This window comes from Carcharodon carcharias, chromosome 12 (assembly GCF_017639515.1).
Source record: "Carcharodon carcharias isolate sCarCar2 chromosome 12, sCarCar2.pri, whole genome shotgun sequence".
Taxonomy (NCBI): Eukaryota; Metazoa; Chordata; class Chondrichthyes; order Lamniformes; family Lamnidae; genus Carcharodon; species Carcharodon carcharias.
Window position 1 is genome coordinate 78,054,524 of NC_054478.1, and position 22,546 is coordinate 78,077,069.

The following is a 22,546-nucleotide window of genomic DNA, read 5'->3' on the forward strand; positions in this document are numbered from 1 at the left end:
GGTTATCGAGGCCATCGATAAAAAGGAGTACAATCCAACTGTTCTAGAGGTCATGCTAATGATGAAGATAACGTGAAAGATGGTGACAGAAGCCACAACTGCCAACTGCTTCCACTATGCTGTGTTCAAACAGCTTATGACTGCATAAGGCATTGAGAATGAGAAGCAGGGAGAGGCCAGTCAACCCAATTAGAAGCACTTTTCACTTGCCTGCAGGAAGCTGGAAAAGAAATTTCAGCAGAGACAACTTATGCAGAGGTGGACAATGTCATACACTGCACAACAGAACTAACATATGTTGCCACTGTAGATGTAGTACATTCTTCAACAGGGCAGCCGAAGAGGCTGGCAACCCTGAAGAATCCGATAAATGCCCACCTGCTCACCCGTTTCCCTAGCCAATGCCACAAAGGCTGTAGAGATGCTCTGGGATTTAATACAGCAGCATGAAAACACCAAAAGCATATTTGACTGCACTGACAACATGGTGGGTTGTATTGCACATGTCCAGAAAAAGCTAATACCTGACATTTTTCAACATAAAGCTCCAGCTTTTCACAAAGCCAGGCCATTGAGTTCTGAACAGATTGAATAAAGACTTTTCCACATATTTACTGCTTTATTGCGTTTGCATTTGAATCTGTTGTTTTTGACATAGACCACGTTTGTAGGCATATGGGTTACACAGAAATGCATTCATGTGGGAATGGGGCCTTCTTGGCTATCACGAAGCTCCACTTAACAAGAATTTGTGGGCAGATACTCTGGGATTCGACTCATTGGGATTTTACTAGATTGTAAATAGCCACTTGCTTCCATTAACTGATCATGTGACCAACTTACCTGGGCAATAAACAATAGAAAAAAGGTGAACAAGAAGTTAATTACTGGGGAGTTGAAAATTGTGGCGGTGACTCTGGTCTTAAGTAGAGTTTTACTTTTTAAATTTAGAACAAGCTTGCTGCGGGTGACATCTCTTTTAAGTAGTATTCAGTTGAAAATTTGGTCGCTGGCTAAAGAGTTTAAAACTTGTTAACTGAGGGACTATACTAACAGCGGGGTGAACTTCTGGGATAGCCGAGTTGAGAAGAGAGTTTTAGATGCAAGACTCTAGATTTAAAGAACAGTAGAAAAGGAGAATTCTGACCCGAGCTGCTTATGCTTAAGGTGCTAGTTGAACTCAGACTCCACAACCGTGGGATGGCTGGACAAGATGCGAAGGGACAACCTCATCGGAAGTAAGCAGAAGGCCCAGGAAATCTCAACCTTTATACAAATCTTTGAAACAGTACTCTGACCAAGTGATTAATCTTCCAATTTCTTATAAGTATCTGACTGAGTGATTGGGGTGCAAGTTAAAAGGGTGTAGAAGAAAAGTTAAGAATTTTGGTTTAAAGTAACTTTATTTGATTGTACTTTCACTATCTTTAATGTAACTGACTGTCTAAGACAGAGAATAGTTATTAGTATTCCTGTTCTTTCATTTTAGCGTAGTAAGATTCTTTTGTTTTAAACCGTGAATCTTGTGGCTTCATTCTTTTAGTAAATACCTGGGTTTTCAAAAAATAAAAACATTACTGATCTCTGCCAAGATCATGACACTATTCAGCCTATCAATTTCTTTCAAAATCGTCATAACCTCAATTAAATCACCCTTTAACTTTCCATATTCCAGGGAATACAAGCCTAGTTTATGTAATCGCTCATAATTTATCCGAAACCCAGGTAACATTCTGATGAATCTGCACTTCTCTCTTTCCAAGGCCAATATATCCTTTCCTAAATTGCGATGCCCAGGCTATAAACCGTATTCAGATGTGATCTAATCAGGATTTTGCATTGCTGTGGCAAAACTTCCTACCTTTATATTGTCACCCTCTAGGTATAAAAGCTAACATCCCATTAGCTTCTTTGATTATTTTTTGTACATGACTATTACATCTTAGCAATTTGTATACATGCATCTCTGTGGACTTCCATTGTTTTTAGCTTTCCACCATTCATAAACTCAGGTCTATCTATTTTTGTTCAAAGTGGATGGCCTCACACTCAGCTACCAACTGGTTTTGAGCACTTACTTGGTATATCAATGTTGCTTTGTAATTTTATGCTTTCAGCTACACTATTTACTGTTATGTCATCAGCCATTGGATATATGGCTCTATTGCATTATTTAATGATAAGTACCATTACATTGTACTCAGATAGTTTTCAAATTCATCTCCAGTGCAGTCACCTGATTTTCATTCCATTGACTTCAATGGGAGAAAAATTGGGCAGGTTCTAAAATGGTGAAGTGATGAACTTTGCCAGATTACCACCCAGGCAAATTTGCAAATTATCCTGAAAATTTTAGTGATAGCATTTGGATTGCTATCACACCCACCTCTGAACATGTGAAACAACTTCTACATTATTAAAAACTGTTGATTTATAAAAAGCGATATTATGAATATGACTTTACCTTGCTCAGAAACATAGCATAGTAGCGATGAAGAGGCAAGTGAAATGTAACCTGGTTAGGAGCAGGCTAGATTTAAAAAACACAAAGAATAAGAAACCAATCTGAAGCTCCTATACCGCATTACCATAAAGTTTACTTATAACACTTGAAAATAAACGGTTCCTAAAATTACAAAATGCTACTCAACTTTATTTTAAACCGCAACAACAAACAAAACATATTAAACTGAAAATCATGCAGGATAGAACTGTATATGTCAGACCTAAACTTTTTTCATCAAAATGTATAATCTAACAATAGGATTTTAATTATAACCCAACTGTTGCAAAAAAACGTCAGGGCATGCACAATCCAGGACATTAATAAGATTGCCTTTTGGACAGCGTTCTGCCAGACAGTGGTAGGATGCAGGTTTGCATCTATGATTCTCCCATACGGCGAGTTCCTGATCTGGGCTGTGCCATCACAGTAAAAGAGAATAATGAACAGTATATCAATCTCTTAACATGTTTCAATCTGGGTGAAAAAAAACCATTAGAACTGTCCACAAGTATACATTGATAAGGCTTTTATAGGGCATCCAGACCATCTTGATGTACTTCTTTGTCACCTGTTCCACAGCAGCATTCGCCAAAGCTTCAGTCAGCACATCATTGTGGGAATTAATGGATTTTGTTAGGTGAAGGAATTCCATAGCTGAATCAGTTTTGTGCTTTAGAAATCAAATTTCCAACTTCTGAGTAGACAACTGAATTTTGCATTTTTTAATTAAATCTTTAAAGTCTTGCATTGGGTAAAACAAATACCATATTTGTACCAAAATATATGCACAGCAGAATGCATTTGGATTATGAAAACATACTGCAGTTGAAATTTTTAAAAAGTCCTTTATAATTGTCTATGCTACTCGTTTTATCCATAACAGCAGGTAAGACATCTGCTCTCTGGCCACTGATTAAATTTAGGGAGGCCATAGATCATAAAATAAAACTGTGCTGGTGCGAGCAGCTGAACAATCTGGTACCTTAAGATATACTAGTGGCAAGTCCCTTTCATGAAGTCAAGGCATCAGACTTCAGGGACCCACCTTCCAGCAGTTTAAAAGACAGATATTTATATTTATTAATGCAAGTGCCGACATACAAAATTCAGGCTAAAAGAGCATAAATTAGTTCTCCAAGACAAACAAGGCCAAACATAAAAGGTACTACAATGGGAAGAATGAACCATAGACCTCACATCTGACTCCAGATTGGCACTGGGCACTTACGAAAATATTTGTTTGGCATTCTACATTTGTCCAAGTTCAAGTGCCAGAACCACACATGATTCACCGAATGGCAAAAACACCAGACCATGACAAGTTAGATTAATCAAGTCTTCTGGATTCAACGTTGTGTTCAACAATTTTAGACTGTTACCTTCATCCCCATTTTGTTTAATTTTTCTTTCCTGCTTTGTTTATTTTTTCTTTCATTTCTCTATTTCCTTGACCTTGCTTTCAGGTGGTATTATTTAGGATCCTGCCATTCATACCTCTTCTAGGCACATCTTTTGTTCTTTTACTTGTCCTGTTACCTCTCCCTTTGGCCTTACACCATAAAACCTGACGTCATTTAATCTTACCTCCAACCTATCAGAGACTTACCCTTTTGTTCTCCTTCCCCCATCCTCCCTTTCACTTGCTCAAAATCTATTAAGTTTCTAACATTTTCCAATTCTGCTGAAAGTTCACTGACTCGAAAGATTAATTCCAAAATTGCTGCCAGACCAGAGTATTTCCAGCATTTCAGATTTCCAGCAGCCACAGTATTTTGCTTTTGTATTTCACTTAAGCCATGATGGGCATAGGAAAAGAGTAGGCCATTCAGCTTGTTGTCATTCAATTAGACCAGGGCTGATGTATATCTCAACTCCTTTTATTCATCTTTGTTCCATTTTCCTGGATATCGTTATGGAACAAAAAGTCTATTTCAGTATTGAAAATTTTCAATTGACCCAGAATCCACAGTCTTCTAGGGCAGCAAATTTCAGGTTTGCACTACCTTACGTGCAAAAAGTGCTTCCTGAAATGATTCCAAAATGCCCTTGCTCGAATTTTACTATTATGCCCTCCTGTTTTGGATTTCACCACTGCAACCCCTCCCCAATTTTTTTTTTTTTTAATTCTTTTACAGGATGTGAACATCACTGGCTGTCTCCACATCAGCCAAGGAAATAGTTTTTCTGTATCCACCCTACAGAATTCTCAATTTTAAACTCCTCAACTTGGTCACATCTCAGCCTTTTAAACTCAAGGGAATACAACTAAAGTTTATGCAACCTAGCATCACAACTAAGGCTTTAAGCTCCGGTATCATTTTGGTGACTCTGCTACACCCCTACAAGGTCAATACATCTTTCATAAGGTCTGGTGCCTAAAACTGAACACCATAACCCAGAAATACCCTGCACAAGTATTACTATTACAAAGTAATCTCAGAATTACGCCCAGTGCCATGTGCTAGTGAGTTCAGAAATAGGAGGATTGAGCAAATTGACAGGTAGCTGGAGATGTAGAGGGTAGGATGATGTAAGATGGAGGGCTTTAGTCTTCTGGGGCGTTGGGGCTGGTTCTGGGGCAGGTGGGACAGGTTACATCTAAGGAGGACCAGGGCTGATTCCTCACAGGGAGATTTGTTAGTGCTGTTGGAGAGGGTTCAAGCTAGCTTGTCGGGGGAAGGAGCTTGAAAGGGAATTCAGACAGAAGAGAAACAAAGCTGGTAATGGGAAGTACAAAAGCAGTAAATGAAAGTGGAAGGCAGCAGAAACAAAGGCTAGCATTAGACATAGTAAAAATATGGAATAAATGTTAAAAAGGCAGAATTAAAGGCAGTCTGAATGCACGCAGCATTTGCAACAAGAAAAGTGAATTGACGGCACAAATAGAAGCAAATGGTATGACATGACTGCCATTACAGAGGAGACGTGGCTGCAGAGTGACTGGGAACTAAATATTCAAAGATATTCCACATTTTGGAAGGACAAGCAAAAAGGAAAAAGGAAGTGGGGTAGTGCTGATAATAAGGGACAAGATCACTATATCAATGAAAGAGGATCTTAGATCAGAAGATCAAGAAGTAGAATCAGTTTGAGTGGAGCGAAGAAACAGCAAGGGACAGCAAACATTAGTAGTTGTTGTTTATAGGCCACCAAACAATAATGGTAATGTAGGACACTGTATAAATCAGAAAATTAGAAGTGCATGTAGCAAGGAAAATATAGGAATTATGGGAGACTTTAATCTACATATAGACTGGGTAAATCTAATGAGCACTAATACTGTGGAGTATGTACAATTTGTTTTCTACAGCAGTCTGTTGAGGAACCAACCAGGGAACAGGCTACTTTAGATCTAGTATTATAAAATGAGAGAGGACTAATTAATAATCTTGTTGTAAAAGAACCTCGAGGGAAGAGTGACCATAATATGTTGGAATTTTCCACTAAGTTTAAAAACAATGCAATAATAATAAAAACAAAAAACTGCAGATGCTAGAAATCCAAAACAAAAACAGAATTACCTGGGAAAAACTCAGCAGGTCTGGCAGCATCGCGGAGAAGAAAAGAGTTGGTGTTTTTCACCAACTCTCCTTATATTTGCTCAGTTCTGTGGAAGGGTCATGAGGATTCGAAACGTCAACCCTTTTCTTCTCCGCCAATGCTGCCAGACCTGCTGAGTTTTTCCAGGTAATTCTGTTTTTGTTAAAAACAATGCAGTTCAATCCAAAACTATGGTCTTAAATCTAAACAAAAGAAACTATGAAGATATGAGGGGCATGTTGGTTGTGGTGGATAGGGAAAACACATTAAAAGGTATGATGGTAAACAGGCAACGGCTAACATTTAAAGAACAAATACATGGTTTACATCAAATATTCATTCCTTTAAGGCACAAGAACCCAAAAGGAAAAAAGTGAATCAACCAAGCCAAACATAGGAAATTAAAGGTTGTATTTGAACAAAAGGATGAGGTTGATAAAGTTGCCAAAAAAGCTGTAAGCCTAAGGACTGGGAGCATTTGAGAGTTCAGAAAAGGAGAACCAAGAAACTGATAAAGGAAGGGAGAACAGAACATGAACGTAAACCAGTGAGAAACATAAAAACGGACTTTAATAGCATCTATGTGTGTAAAAAAGAAAAGATTAGCAAGGCCAAATGCAGGTCCACTACAGAAGAATTTATAATGGAGCACAGGGAAACGGCAGAGAAACTAAATAATTACTTTTTGTGTCTAGTCTGCACAGAGGAAGAGAGAAAAATGGGTAACTATAGACCTGTTAGCCTGACATCAATAGTAGGGAAACTGCTAGAATCTATTACGGATGTGATAACTGGACACTTGGAAAATAAAGGCATGATCCAGCAGAGTAAACATGGATTTTTGAAAGGGAAATCATGTTTGACAAACCTGTTGGAATTTTCTTAGGATGTAGCTAGCAGAATAGATAAGGGGGAAACCAGTGGATGTGGTGTATTTGGATTTTCAGAAGGCTTTTGGCAAAGTCCCACACAGGAGGTTAGTAAACAAAATTAGAGCACATGGGATAGGGGGAAATTTTCTGGCATGAATCAAGGATTGGTTAACAGGCAGAAAACAGTAGGAATATCTGGGTCATTCTCGGGTTGGCAGGCTGTGACCAGTGGAGTAACACAAGGATTAGTATTTGGGCTCCAGCTGTTCACAATCTATATCAACGATTTGGATGTGGGGGTTAAATGTAATATTGGCTTGGCCTATATAGCCAAGTGGTTATAGTACTGGGCTTGTAACCCCAAGATCAAGAGTTCAAATCTCACCATGGCAAATTATGAAACAATGTAATTTCATCTGAATAGGAACAGATGGAAACGTGTTTGTACTCGAAAGAGTTAAATGTAATATTTCCAAGAATGCAGGTGACACAAAACTAGGTGGGAATGTGAATTGTCAGGAGGATGTAAAGAGGCTACAAGGGGATTTGGACACGATTAGTGAGTGGGCAAGAACATGGCAGATGGAATATGATGTGGATAAGTGAAAGATTATCCACTTTGGTCGGAGGAATGGAGATACAGAGTACTTCTTAGATGATGACAGATTGGGAAGTGCTGATTTCCAAAGGGACCTGGGTGTTCTTGTTCATGAGTCAATGAAAGCTAACATGCAGGTGCAGCAAACAATTAGGAAGGCAAATGTTATATTGGCCTTTATTGCAAGGGGATTTGAATACAGGAGAAAAGATATTTGCTTCAATTGTACAGAACCTTGGTTAGACCGCATTTGGAGTATTGTGGACAGTTTTAGTCCCCGCATCTAAAGGGTCTACTTGTTAAAGAGGGAGTGCAGCATAGATTCACCTGACTAATTAGTGGGATGATGGGGCTGTCCAATGAGGATTTCTCGATATTCTCTAGAGAATATGAGAATTATGAACATTAGAAGAATGAGAGGTAATCTCATTGAAGCTTACAAAATTAAAGGGCTAGACAGGGTGGACGTGGAAAGGATGTTTCCTCTGGCTAGGGGATCTAGAACCAGGGGACACGGTGTCACAAAACTATAATATTTTTCATAATATTATTATGGGTTTATGGTTGTCTGTGTGGCTGATTTAATTAAATTAAGAGTCAGCAAGGTTGAAATTATCAAAAGAAGTTAGGTGTAAAAAGGCACTTGAAATGTGGATGAGGGCAGCATGTAGGGGGTGAAGGAATTTGCACTTTAAGTAAAAAGGTATTTGGGTTTCAATGGAATGGTAGGATTTTTACAACTAACAAGATAAATAGGGCAAGGTTATTATGTTTATCTTTTCCCAAAAGGGAAGGGGCCATGTTGACAGCATGAATGATTTTTATATTATGGGAAAAGTAAATTTCCAAAGACCTGTAGAACAACTGAATTTACAGGTTAAAAAGAGAGAAAACATAGATGAAGAAGGATGGAAGGCTACAAAGGGGATGTGGCCATGTGAAGCAGTCCTTAGGGAAAAATCTCCAGCCACTTTAGCAGAAGTCTGCTGTGTCCAGTAACTAAAGTTGTGTTATTCAGCATTTATAACAAGATAGGTGAGTTGACGGCACAAATAGAAATAAATGAATATGACTTGATAGCGATTACAGAGACGTGGTTACAGGGTGACAAAGACTGGGAACTCAATATTCAGAAGTATTCAACATTCCGGAAAAATAAGCAAAAAGGAAAAAAAGGAGGTGGGGGGTAGCTTTGTTAATAAAGGAAGGTATCAATGCGCTGATGAGTAGTAATCTAGGTGCAATAGTTCAAGATGTGGAATCAGTTTGGGTGGAAATAAGGAATAGCAAGGGGAAGAAGTCATGGGTTTGAGTCGGCTATAGGTCCCCGAAGAGTTGCTTCACTGTAGGACAAAGTATACAGTTGGGAAATAATGGAAGTGTGTAAGAAAGGCACTACAATTGTCATGGGTGATTTTAATCTGCATATTGACTAGACAAATCAGATTGGCAGGGGTAACATGGAAGGCAAATTTGTAGAGTGCATCAGGGATTGTTTCTTAGAGCAATATGTTGCAGAACTTACCTGGGAACAGGCTATTTTAGATCTAGTAAGGTGTAATGAGGTGGTATTAATAAGAAAAATCATAGTTAAGGATCCTCTAGGGAGTAGCAATCACAAAATGGTAGAATTCCAAATTCAGTTTGACAACAAGCAACTCGGGTCTCGAACCAGTGTCCTCAACTTAAATAAGGGCAATTAGAGGTATGAAGAAAAAGAGTTGTCTAAAGCGGGTTTGGAAAATAGACTAAGGAGAATGTCAGTGGATGAGCAAAAGCAGGCGTTTAAGCAAATATTTCATAACGCTCAGCAATAATTTATCCTGGTCAAAAATAAGGATTCGGTGAGAAGGATGAACCATCCATGGTTAACAAAGGTGGCAAAGAGGGTATCCAATCAAAAACTAAGGCACACAAAGCAATGTAAACTAGTGGTAAGCCAAAGGATTGGGAATTTCTTCAGGAACCAGCAGTGGATGACTAAAAAGCTAATAAACAAGGAGAAAATTGATTATGAAAGTAAATTGACAAGAAATATAAAAACAAACAAGAGCAGTTTCTATGGGTATATAAAAAGAGTGGCTAAAGTGAGCGTGGGGCCCTTGGAGGGTACGACTGGAGAACTAATAATGGGGAACAGAGAAATGGCAGATAATTTAAACCAATATTTTGCCTTGGTCTTCACGGCGGAGGACACTAAACATCCCAAAGATATCAGATAAGCAAGGAGCCAACAGGAGGAAAGATCTCGTAACAGTTTCTATCATGAGGGGAAAAGTATTTGACAAACTGATGGGACTGAGAGGCAGACAAGTCGGCAGGGCCTGATGGCCTGCATCCAAGGGTTGTAAAGGAAGTGGCTGCAGAGATAATGGAAGCATTGGTTGAAATATTTCAGAACTCACTGGATTCCAGGAGAGTCCCAGGAAACCGCTAAGGTGATGCCCCTGTTCAAGAAGGGAAGGAGACAAAAAGCAAGAAACTACAGACCAGTCAGCCCAACATTTGTCATTGGGAAAATGCTGGAGTTCATTATTAAAGGAGAAATAGCAGGACACTGAGAAAAGCTTAACCCAATCATACGGAGTCAACATGGTTTTGTGAAAGGAAAATAGTGTTTGACAAATTTGCTAGAGTTCTTTGAGGATGTAACAAGCAGAGTTGATAAAGTGGAACCAGAAAATGTAGTGTATTTTGATTTCCAGAAGGCATTCAATAAGGTGCCACATGAAAGATTAGTGCACAAGATAGAAGCTCACAGTATTAGGGGTAGCGTATTGGCATGGAATGAGGATTGGTTAACACACACAAGACAGAGTCAGGATTAATAGATCTTTTTCAGGTTGGAAAGCCGTAACTAGTGGAGTGCCACAAGGATCAGTCCTAGGGCCTCAATTATTTACTATCTACATTTATGACTTAGAGGAGGGGGCAGAGTGTAATGTATCCAAATATGCTGCTGATACAAAAATAGGTGGGAAGGCATGTTGTGATGAGGACATAAGGAATCTGCAAGGGGATATAGATAGATTGAGTGAGTGGGCAAAAACTTGGCAGATGGAGTTTAATGTAGGGAAGTATAAGGTCATGCACTTTGGTAGGAAGAATCAAAGGCAGGCTATTATTTAAATGGACAGACTCCCATAAAGTGCAGCACGGATGAATCTGGGTGTTCTTGTGCATGAAACACAAAGTTTGCATGCACGTGCAGCAAGTAATTAAGAAAGCAAATGGAACTCTGGCCTGTATTGCTAGGGGGCTGAAGTTTAAAAATAGGGAAGTCTTTTACAACTGTACAGTGTGTTGGTGAGGCTGCAGCTGGAGTACTGTGTACAGTTTTGGTCCTCATATTTAAGAAAGGATATACAGGCATTGGAGGCAGTTCAAAAGAGATTCAGTAGTCTGATCTCTGGGATGAAGGGATGGACTTATCAAGAACAGCTAAATAGTTTAGGCCTTTATTCATTAGAGTTTAGAAGAATTAGGGGTGATCTTATTGAAAAGTACAAGATTCTGAGGGGCTTGACAGGGCAGATGTTGAGATGATGTTTCCACTAGTGGGGGAATCTCAAACTAGGGGACATAGTTACAGAATAATGGGGCATTCATTTAAAACTGAGATGCAACGGAATTTCTTCTCTCAGAGGGGAGTGAATGCCTGGAATTCTCTACCCCAGAGAGTTGTGGAGGCTAGATCACAAAGTATTTAAAGAGAAGGTAGACAGATTTTTGAAATATTGGGGAGTTGAGGGCTACGAGGAGCTGGCATGAAAGAGGAGTTGAAGCCTGGGGCAGATCAGCCATGAACTTATTGAATGGCGGGGCAGGTTTGAGGGGCCGAATGGCCTACTCCTCCACCTATTTCTTATGTTATTTACAAGCCTTTGGAATTCCAATGTCGAGTGAGTGCTGCAGTAACCTTGCTGGGTTGATTTTATAATTTCAAATCTATTTTGGACTACTGCCTTGAAGGTGGTGTGTAGTTGGAAGCCTGTTTAATTAAGAATTTTGGGCTAAATAACCATGTAACTGTAAACTTGTGTGTGTTTGCTTTTTTTTTCCTTTTGTTAATAAATATTTTAACTTAATTTTAAAATCTCTAAAGGTGGTCGTGGACTCAATTCTTCTCATAATAAATACAAATTTCAAAACTGTTGTGATAGCGTGGCCAAGTTTCCCTTGTGGATTTGGTCCGTCTGGCACATATCACCTGCTACATCATAACAGTCTCAGGATAAGGGGCAAGCCATTTAAGCTTTAAATTTCTTCACTCAGAGGGTGGTGAACCTTTGGAATTCTCTACCCCAGAGGATTGTAGAAGCTCAGTCATTATGTTCAAGACAGAGACTGATAGATTTCAAGATACTAGTGATGTCAAGTGATATGTGGTAGCGCAGAGAGAGGTATTGACATAGATAATCAGCCATGATCTAGCTGAATGGGGAAGCAGGCTCGAGGGGCTGAATGGCCTATTCCTGCTTCTATGTCTCTATGTTCCTCATTTTTGAAATCCAACCACTTTGAGGTAAAGGTCAACATTCATTTGCCCTTCTGTTACCTAAAGCTAGGAAATTTGCAGTGCTAATAGGCCATATGTCAAGTGGTTTCTGAATTCTTCACTCAGTTGGATATACCATTCCAAAAAGGATCAGTCCTAAGAAAAAGTGGGGACTGCTGTGTTGGTGGAAGGAAAAGTAGAAGGTCCACTGTAAGTAGTGTTTCTCTAATGTAAAGTTTGTTCCCATTCAATACCAGTAGAATGTTGGAAATCAGTGTGCCAGGAAACTCAATTCACTGGAAGGGATGGAAACAAAAGATTGTATCATAAAATGTTATATAAAACAACTACCAACATTGCCAGAACTCTGATCTAGATTCTCACCAGATCAACTGCTAAGCAATTCCTCTCCCAAGACTCTATAGCCTGCCTGCCAGGAGAATGTCTTAGAAGAGTTGCATTTGCCAATTAATTCTTACTCATGAATAGCTCCAGGTGATTGCATTAAGCGAAATGTGTTTATTAAAATCTCTAAGTAGTTCATTCCCTGCTATACATCAATTAACTCAACTATTAAAGATAGCCACTTGCTAAAGAGCTTAGGTGGAGAGGGAGGACTCTGATTATGCACTCCCATGACATGCCCACCACCTGAAAGAAAGAAAGTCTTTCTTACAGGGTTCCGTCATTTTTAATACAGGAGAAAACTGATACCCCTCACCATTTCTCCACCATTGTGGACCCTTTGTCACACACCATTCCAAAGTCTTCCCCTCAATGCCATCAACTGCTGAGCATAGACAACTAGTTGGAGATTTGGAACTCATTTAGTTATTCCAATTTTGGATAACAATCACAAACTGTGTATGAAAACATCAACCAAAGACAAAACAGTACCTAATTGGAACTAATGATTTCCTCAAAGGATCAAACCAATGCCAACCAATAGTAGTCCCTAAACAGCTACACCCTGGCAAAGTTCAGAGGTGACACCAACTGAGTGATTTCCTTCCAAATCTGGAGACATGGAATAGCATATTGTCATGTAGCTGAGAAAAATGTAATTTTTTTAAACAAATCTCCAATTAAGGTAATAAATGTTGTACTTTTAATTTTTTTTTAAATAAAAAAAATCTCTCAATTCAGGAGAGTGCATTGTTAAATTATTCCATTACAGCTTACATATTTAACTGCATTTACATTATATTTATGAATTTTGTTAATTAGAAATAATCTATTTTGCATACATATTGCTTTATTTCATCAGTACCTCATCAACAAAATTGATGGCATCAAACCAATCCTGCAATGCGTCCAGACAGTATCTGACCACTGTTCTGGTGTATTCCTGTGTCTCCTACAAAGAAATTCACAAAATAAACCGTCAAATTACAAGATTTTTGAATATCAATTTAATTCAGTTCAATCAAGCATTCAGAAATGAATATTAATAAACCAGCATATGTTTAGTTAATCATTTCTTCATTTCACCCTTAACAATTAGTTTCCTAATTCTTACAACACCATGTAGGTTGTTCAGTACCACTCATCATTGGTTGAGATATCTAAAAGACTGCATCAAGAATTCTAGAATCCCCGTCTGATTTGCTTTGAGACCCATGCTAACTTGAACCTTCCCATCCCTGGGCTCATTCTGGTGGAAACTAGTATCTGCCACAGTTGCATTTTCCATTTCCCAAATCATTGTCTTGAGTCCAAAATCCATATATGGTCACAGATATGTTCAGGTGAAAATGGTCCTGGATCTCATGGAAATATATCTTTGCAGAATATTAACCTTACGATCTTCTCATTATCATGTCTAGTTGTTTATTAAATGAGTCTCAAGCATTCTTTCTACTGTTGCTCATCATCAGTATAAAAGCTACTTCCTATAGTCCGTCTTAAAATTTCCCTTCCTAGCACTGAAATTATGACTTTTTGCCTTGCTGCCCTGGTGTCTAAAAATATTATTCTAGATTTTATTTTCTCTATCTTGTCTACAAACATACATTTTAAAGGTTGAAGAGCCCCATCTTATAATTTCTCACAGCTCTTCCTTCAGATGACCTCACATCAGACTCATATGCACTGCCTCTAGAACCTGGAATACCCCCTTATATCATGGGGACCATAACTGCATGCAGTACTACAGGTGTGGCCTGACCCGGTCCCTGTAAATATTCAGCAGAACTCAACTCATTTTGCCAATATAACTGTTTATTGCAACCTTGCACCGTCTCAGACATGAACAACTAACAGTTTCAGAATTTTTTCAACTCCCCACTTGAAAAGTTCTAACCCTACCATTTATGTACCTGGATCCCCAAGTATCTTTGGATCTCCACTGATTCTAGCTTATCATTTAGTAAGTACCCTGTTCTATCCTTTTTAAGTCCAACTTTAGGTACTTGCACCTTTCAAATATGTAGTATCTTTCATTTGTCTATATTGAACTTAATGCCACTGATCAACCAGTTTCAAACCCTTTTGAATTTGGAAAGGTCAAGATTTAACATAATCGCCTTTACTTTGACTTATCTGTGGCTTTAACTACCTTGACTTGAGTGTACAATTCCTGGTCATTTATGTATTACTCAGTAAATGAGGATCCTCAGCATCTAATTAAATGTTGTCCCCCCTGTGACCCCCCTTAAGCCAGTTACTAAGTGACATCCATGTGGGAGTAACCATAACAGCTTGTAAGAGAATCTCTTGTGAAACGGTTTATGAAAGCCCTTTTGCAAATCAAAGTAGACAATAATATAAAGCTTCCTGTATCCTCCTCCCTCTCAGTATGCTTACCTCCTCAAAAAGTCTTTATTCATTGGAACATCGGTCATTTAGCCTCTCAGGCCTGATATGCAATTGAATGAGATCATGGCTGATCTGTGATTTAACTCCATATACCTGCCTTTGCCTGAATACTTTTGGGTATCAAAAAAATAATCTCAGATTTAAAATTAATTGATCTAGCATCATGTGCCATTTGTGGAAGAGTGTTCCAAGTTTTTACCATCCTTTGTGTAGAAGTGTTTCCTAATTTCACTCCCGATAGTCTTAAAACTTAGAGCCAGACCTATGCTCCCTAGTCCTAGGCTCCAACCAGGCAGAAATAATTTCTATCAATCCCATCTGTTCCTTTTAATATCTTGAAAATATTGATCAAATCACTCCTCAATCTTCTAAATTCCAGGGAATGCAACCCTAGTTTGTGCAATCTCTCCTCCCGATGTAACCCTTGGAGGTCAGGTATCATCCCGTTAAACCTAAGCTGCACTCCCTTCAAGATCAACATAACCTTCCTACAGTGTGATATCCAGAACTGCTCACCTAACCCCAGGTGTGGTTGAACCCAAGCTTTGTTTCGCTGAAGCATAAAATCTATCCTCTCATAATCTAGTCCTTTAGATATAAAGGGCAATTTTCCATTAGCCTTTTTGATTTTTTTTTGTTCGTGGCATTTTTATGATTTCTGTACCTGGATCCCCAAGTATCTTTGGATCTCCACTGATTCTAGCTTATCATTTAGAAAGCTCCCTGTTCTATCCTTTTTAAGTCCAACTTTACATTTGTTTACAATGAAATCTCCCATTTCCTTAACCTATTAATATTTCTTTGTAATTCTATGCTTCCATCTATACTATTAGCAATGGCGCCCATTTTTGTGGCATTGGCAATATTGAATATGTGGCTTTTTACTGCATCATTTAAGTAATTAATTAACAGAGAACAGTTGAGGCCCCAACACAGTTCTTTGAGGAACGCCTTAATCTGTCACAGCCTGCCAATTAGAGCACCTACCCAGTATCCTTACCCTCCGTCTCCTGCCATTAAGCCAATTTCCTGACTAGATCAATAATTTGCCTTCAATTCCATGAGCTTCAACTTTAGCTAACAGTCACTTATGAGGGACTTTATCAAGTACCTTCTGGAAATCCAAATAAACAGTCAGAAATTCCCCTGTCCACTACTTTAGTCACTTTTTAAAAGAAATTCAATTGTGCATCGTGCAAAGCAGCAATTTGTTATTCTCCAAATTGAGCATATTACAATCACAATTGATGATGCAATTTTGACTACATTAGGAAGACCAAATAGAGAATTGGCCTTGCAAAAAGTCTCAGTTCATTCACATGTGATCCACTACATTGTTTTTCTGCCAAACTGTATTAACCAAGCTCAGTTAACTTCAGGGCAGTACTTCAACCTTCTTCTGGACCATATACAACTTCCTGAATTTAGCTTTAGTAAATTCAGACCTTTGCTGCTTTCCCCCATTATCTTTCATATTTACTTTATCCATCTTTCACTTAACTCCCTTCTATTTAAAAATTCCCTCCACTCCATATCATGTTAATGCCTTACTGAGCTTTTGTCATGCCCCTTTTGGTCTTCAATGGTGTTTCACAGTTTGGCTTAAATCTTTGCTTCCCATCCAGGTTTTTATACTTCTTTCCAGCTTTTCACAAAGTTATTTGAAAATCAGCAGGCCACTAACTATCCTTTTACTACTTGCTTCATTATGCCTAACCCTTGACTTATATCTTTGTCGCTTTCCCATTTTGTTCAGTCCTATGAAAGGACCAGTCTTCCACCTCTGAAAATGGATCAAGGCCTTAAATGTTAATCTATCCGTTCAAGTGCTAATCAATCTTCTATGTAACGTCAGGATTTAGTTTTTATTTCAGTTTTTACTAGACCTATAGTGGAACAGCTCAACTTCATGCTCATGAGTCAATCCAAAAAAAAAAATCACAATCACACTCAAGTAAAGCAAGCACATTAAGAGACAAGGCCCTCAAATCTGATCATTTATACTAGCATGTTACCAGTGCTGTTCTATCATTTAATAAAACTCAATTAAATCTATTCCAGTAACTACTCAAACATTTATTATTTCAGATTTGAATATAATTTTATATTTCATGTTGCTTCATATGCCTTGACAACACATCACATGAAATATCTTACCTTAATTTTACAATGCGTTAAAAGTCCCCACATTGGCTGTGCACAGGCTTCTAATTCTGCTGCAAATGCCGCATAGTATGTTTGCGACTCAAATTCTACATGCTCATTTAACTCCCGTTTGTTTAAATTCATTCCTGGAAAAATTGAATATAGAAGAACACAAAATAATTAACAGAATTTTACTGTCAGTCCAAAAAACTCAAAATGTGTTAATAAACAAGTCATGATACCATCATTGACAAATTGCAGACTTCAAGGTTTGAATACTGATTTACTACATCTCTGGCAGTGGGTTTGACATTTTGCAGGGCTTCCAGTGCCGGGATTTGACACATTGTCCTTTCACCTGGATGAATCCTGCCCAGGTTAACAGGATAAAAGTCTCCTTTTTCTAATAGCTGTAAAAGCACTTTGTGGAGAGGAATCGGATGGTCTCAACCCAAACCACCGAGGGCAACACATCACAAACTCCTAATTGGCACCAACTATCAGTCTCGCTCAAAGGCCACATCAAATGAATAAAGCAGTAAATAAATGTCACAATCATACACCGAAGCGTGCTCTTCCAAGGTTAGAACTGGTATTACGGCATATCAGGATAAAATTTATTTTTAACCTAATCCTGATGTTGGACTGTTTGATGTTGATAACAGGTGGGACATGTATTCTTTTTTCCAGCACTGCTTTTCTTTTTATCTGTTCATGGATTGTGGGCATCGCTGGCTAGGCCAGCATTTATTGCCCATCTCTAAATGCCCTTGCTCAGAGGGCAATTAAGAGTCAACCATTTTGCTGTGGAGTCTGGAGTCACATGGAGGCCAGCCCAGGTAAGGATGGCAGCCCAAAAGGACATTAGTGAACCAGATGAGTCTTTACAACAAATCGACAATGGTTTCATGGTCATCATTAGGCCTTTAATTCCAGATGTTTATTGAATTCAAATTCCACCATCTGCCGTGGCGGGATTTGAACCTTGGTCCCCAGAGCATTACCCTGGGTCTCTGGATTAGTCCAACGACAACACCACCATGCCATCGCCTTCCCGATTGCTCATGTTCAAATTAGATTGCAAAGGGGGGAAAAGGAAGAGAAGTACTTGGAATTTGGTATTGCAAAACAAAACTCAGCAAAAATTTCTGCACGCTTACAGATTCTGCCTCTCTTACTGTGCATGTAAACTGTGTGTTGCATGTAGGTTTATTAAAAAGGAAGATCATAAGATAAAGGAGGAGTAAGCTATTCAGTCCCTCAAGCCTGCACTGCTATTCAATCAGATCATGGCTGATCTGATTGTGGCCTTATCTCTTACTTTCCTCTTCCCCACAGCTCTCAACTCCCTTGTCGAACAAAAATCTATCCAACTCAGCCTTGATTATATGCAATGACCCAGCCTCCACTGCTCTCTGGGGAAGAGAATTCCAAAGTCTAACAACCTCTGAGAAAAAATTCCTCATCTCCATCTTAAATGGGTGAGCCCTTATTTTTAAACTGTGCCCCCTATTTCCAGACTCCTCCACAAGGGGTAACATCCTCCCAGCATGCACTCTATCAAGTCCTCTCAGAATCTTATATGTTTCAATAAGATCACATACTCTCAGTCATTTGGAAGATTGAGAAGCTCAGCAATCCATTTGCCTTCCCAGTCATTTGCTGTAATTGAATACTAGCTACCTTTGTGATTCATGTACTAGGACAGCCAGATTCCCCTGTACCACAGGTTTCTGCAGTCTCTCTCCATTTAACTAATAAGCTGCTTTTCTATTTCTCCTGCCAAAGTAGACAACCTCACATTTTCCCACATCATACTCTATCTGCAAAGTTTTTACCCACTCACTTAATCTATCAAAATCCCTTTGTAGACACTCTGTATCTTCATCACAACTTGTTTTCCGACATTTCTTTGTCTCACCAGCGAATTCAGCTAAAATACACTTGATCCCTTCATCCAAATCATTAAATAGATGGTAAATAGTTGAGGCTCCAGCACTGCCTACCTGAAAATGGTCTATTTATCCTGACTCTCAGATTTCTGTTAGCTAACCAATCCACTATCCATGCTAATGTTACCTCTACACCATGAGCTCTCATCTTGTGTAGTAACCTTTTATGTGGCACCTCATTGAATGCCTTTTGCTATTCCAAATACAGCTTGTTACATCCTCAAAGAACTCTAATAAATTCTGTTAAACTCTAACAAGTTAGTCATACACGATTTCCCTTTCATGATTTCTCCATGTTGACACTGCCTGATAGCATTATAATTTTCTAAATGTCCTGCTAGAACCTCCTTCATAATGGATTCAAGCTTTTTCCCCAATGACAGATGTTAAGGTAACTGACCTATAGTTTCCTGCTTTCTATCTCTCTCCTTTGTTGAATTGAGGTGTCTATTTTCCAAACCTCTGGGGACTTTTCAGAATCCAGGGAATTTCGGAGATTACAACCAATCTAAAAAAAAGTGGCTGCAAAGATGAAGACCCTAGGATGCAGGCCATCAGGTTCAGGGCACTTCTCAGCCTTTAGTCCAAATTACTTTCTCCCTAATGATCATGATTATAAGTTCCTCCGTCTCTTTTCCTTCAATTTTTAACTATTCTTGGATGATTTTTGTCCCTTCTACAGTGAAGACTGAGACAAAATACCTGTTCAATGCTTCTGCCATTTCCTTGTTTCCTATTGTTAATTCCTCAGCCTCCCCCTCACATGGACCAAAGCTCAATTTAGCTATTCTTTTCTTTTTTATATACTTGTAGAAACCATTAGGGAGAGAAGGGAGAGGGAAACTTGGCAAAATTACAATCACTAGGGAAGGAGTATTGAGAAAACTGATGGAGCTGCGGGCTGACAAGTCTCCAGATCCTGATGGACTTCATCCTAGGGTCTTAAGAGGTGGCTAATGAGGTAGTAGATGCATTGGTGTTAATGTTCCAAAATTCTCTAGATTTTGGAAAGATTCCATCAGACTGGAAAGTAGCAAATATAACCCTTCTATTCAAGAAGGGAGGGAAGCAGAAAGCAGAAAACTGTAGGCCACTTAGCTTGACGTCGGTCATGGGGAAGGTGTTAGAATCGATCATTAAGGAAGTTATAGCTGGGCACTTTGAGAAATTCAAAGTAATCAGGAAGAGTCAGCATGGTTTCATTGAAGAGAAATCATGTTTAACCAATTTATTGGAGCACTTTGAAGGAGTAACATGCGGTTCGGATAAAGTGGAGCCAGTAGACGTGCTGTACTTGGATTTCCAGAAGGCATTTGATAAGGTGCCACATCAAAGGTTATTGCGGAAAATAAAAGTTCATGATTTAGGTGGTAAGGTATTAGCACGGATAGAAGATTGGCTGGCTGACAGAAAACAGAGTATGCATAAATAGGTCTTATTCTGATTGGCAGGATGTAACGAGTAGAGCCCCACTATCAAGAAGATATATCTATAATGTTATTGGAAATTATTTTAAAATAGAGGTCTAGTGGTGTCCGTGTGCCTTCGTTGGATTCAAGCCAGCTGGGCTAGAAGCTTTGATGTATACAAGAGAAGTAGGTTTGAAATGTTAATTGGGTAAACATAGGGAAGTTAGAAGGTGAAGTGGCGAAGGGGACAATTTGCATTTTTAAATAAACCATTCAAAAGAATGGGTGAAATATTACACCTAGCCAGAAGAAGCCAAACAATGTGTTTATTTTTTTCCAAAGCTTACTAATAAAATTGATGTGATGAAAGGGTTTTATTGTTAGAAGAGGTAAAGTTCAAAAAACCTAGAGATACAACGAGAATATTCAACGAAAATATGTATAAAAGGAAGAGAAGGCTATTGGTAAAAGGAGAGGGATTCTAAGATCTAAAGCCTCAAGCCGCTGTCTGCAAGGACCCAGATGTGAACGAAACTCATTTTGAATGCAACTGTCTAGAGTGTGCTTTGCCAGGGGCCTGTTTAAATGTGTTTTACTGTTGTCTTAACAGATGTGTAACTGGGAGTCAGATTAATTAGGGGATTTTTAGAAGTTATTATAGTAGTAATTTGTAGACATATGTATGTGCTTACAATCTTTTAATTAATAAATGTTTAATTTAGTGTTACAAAAGCCTCTTGAGGCTTCGTGATCTCATTATAACTGAATTCAAAGTCTGCATCTTGAAACATACAAATTGCAAAGATTGGTTATGAGTTGTTTTAAGTTACCCTCTGGGATTTGAGTATTTACCATTGACTGTGGCATAATACCGCAGGAGTCTGTGCTGCGGCCTCAACTTTTTACAACTTATATCAATGACTTAGATGAAAGGAGTGAAATTTGCAGATGACACAAAGATAGATAATAAGTGAGTTGTGAAGAGGACATAAGGAGGTTGCAGAACCTTCCAAACCCACAACTACTAACATCTAGAAGGACGAGAGCAGCAGATAGATGGGAACACCACCACCACCTGAAAACTCCCTTCCAAGTCACTCAACTATCCTGACTTGGAAACATATCGCCATTCCTTCCCTGTCACTGCGTCAAAATTCTGGAACTCCCTTCCTAGCAGTACTGTGGGTGTACCTACACACCACCTGGGCTGCAGTGGTTCAAGAAAGCAGCTCACCACCACCATCTCAAGGGCAACTAGGGATGGGCAATAAATGCTGGCCCAGCCAGCGAAGCCCAATCCCAGGAATAAATTTTTAAAAGGACAGATATAGGTAGGTTGAGGGCGTGGGAAAAAAATATGGCCCATGGAGTATAATGTGGGAAAATGTGAACTTACAATTGTGCATACAACAGTAGTTGCTAGAATCAGATCACTTGTCTGCCCTTTAAATTGAAAATTTTACAAAATAACAAAATATTTAAATTGCAAAACTTCTCTGCACAGCCCATGAAATTAACACATGATAGAGAGCATATTTAAAAGTGAAAGCCTCCTTTCCATTAGCATGCAAAAAGACCAAACCACGCCGTTAACAAATTAGTCCACATTCCAAATTTAGCAGAAACCACGTCAGATTGATGTATTAACAATCGCTTAAACCGTGTAACTTGTTAGACCACTTCAGAGAGCATTAGGGGCTAACCATATGGCTTGGGGTTAAGAGCAAAATTTGAAACAAGTCTCATGGCTTCTGAACTCTATAGAAAAGCCCTTCAGCCAAAAATTATTTCACAAACTGTTTAGCAATGGAATGCAGAAAGGGACAACACCATTTCTACTTTAGCAGTGCATAAAGTATTCCAAAAACTCTTTGTTGGACAGCCACTAAAAGTAGCAGTCTCTGAAAACAAGTAATACTTAAAAAAGAAACTTACCTTGAAAGAAGGAAACAAAATTCATCCACATCTGAAGAAGACCCTGATCTTCCAAGAAACGTTTTGCCACACTTTGGTGTGAAAGGATATTTATAAAATCACTAACCAAAGGCCAATAAGTGTTGTTCTTTAGGAGTGGTTCACCACAGTTTACAACAACGTGAAAATTGTTTTCTTCATCTAAACAGTGAGAAACAGATATTACAAAATGAAAACACAACTGCAGGTTCAGAGTTACATCAGAAAAGTCAATGTTTCCTTTCAACAAAACGGC

The 22,546-nt window shown here is 38.7% G+C and overlaps 1 protein-coding gene across 6 annotated transcripts in view; it reads right to left on the minus strand.

The window, feature by feature from the left end:
• ubr3 (ubiquitin protein ligase E3 component n-recognin 3) overlaps nt 1–22,546 on the minus strand; it is a 345,071-nt gene that overhangs the window by 256,296 nt on the left and 66,229 nt on the right. For all 6 annotated transcript variants that reach the window (XM_041201112.1, XM_041201111.1, XM_041201114.1 and 3 more), the window contains 4 exons: nt 22,273–22,452; nt 16,989–17,122; nt 13,285–13,371; nt 2,465–2,530 (listed from right to left, as the gene is read on the minus strand). In XM_041201112.1, the coding sequence (XP_041057046.1) occupies nt 2,465–2,530; nt 13,285–13,371; nt 16,989–17,122; nt 22,273–22,452 (467 nt within the window). The remainder of the gene's footprint in view (nt 1–2,464; nt 2,531–13,284; nt 13,372–16,988; nt 17,123–22,272; nt 22,453–22,546) is intronic.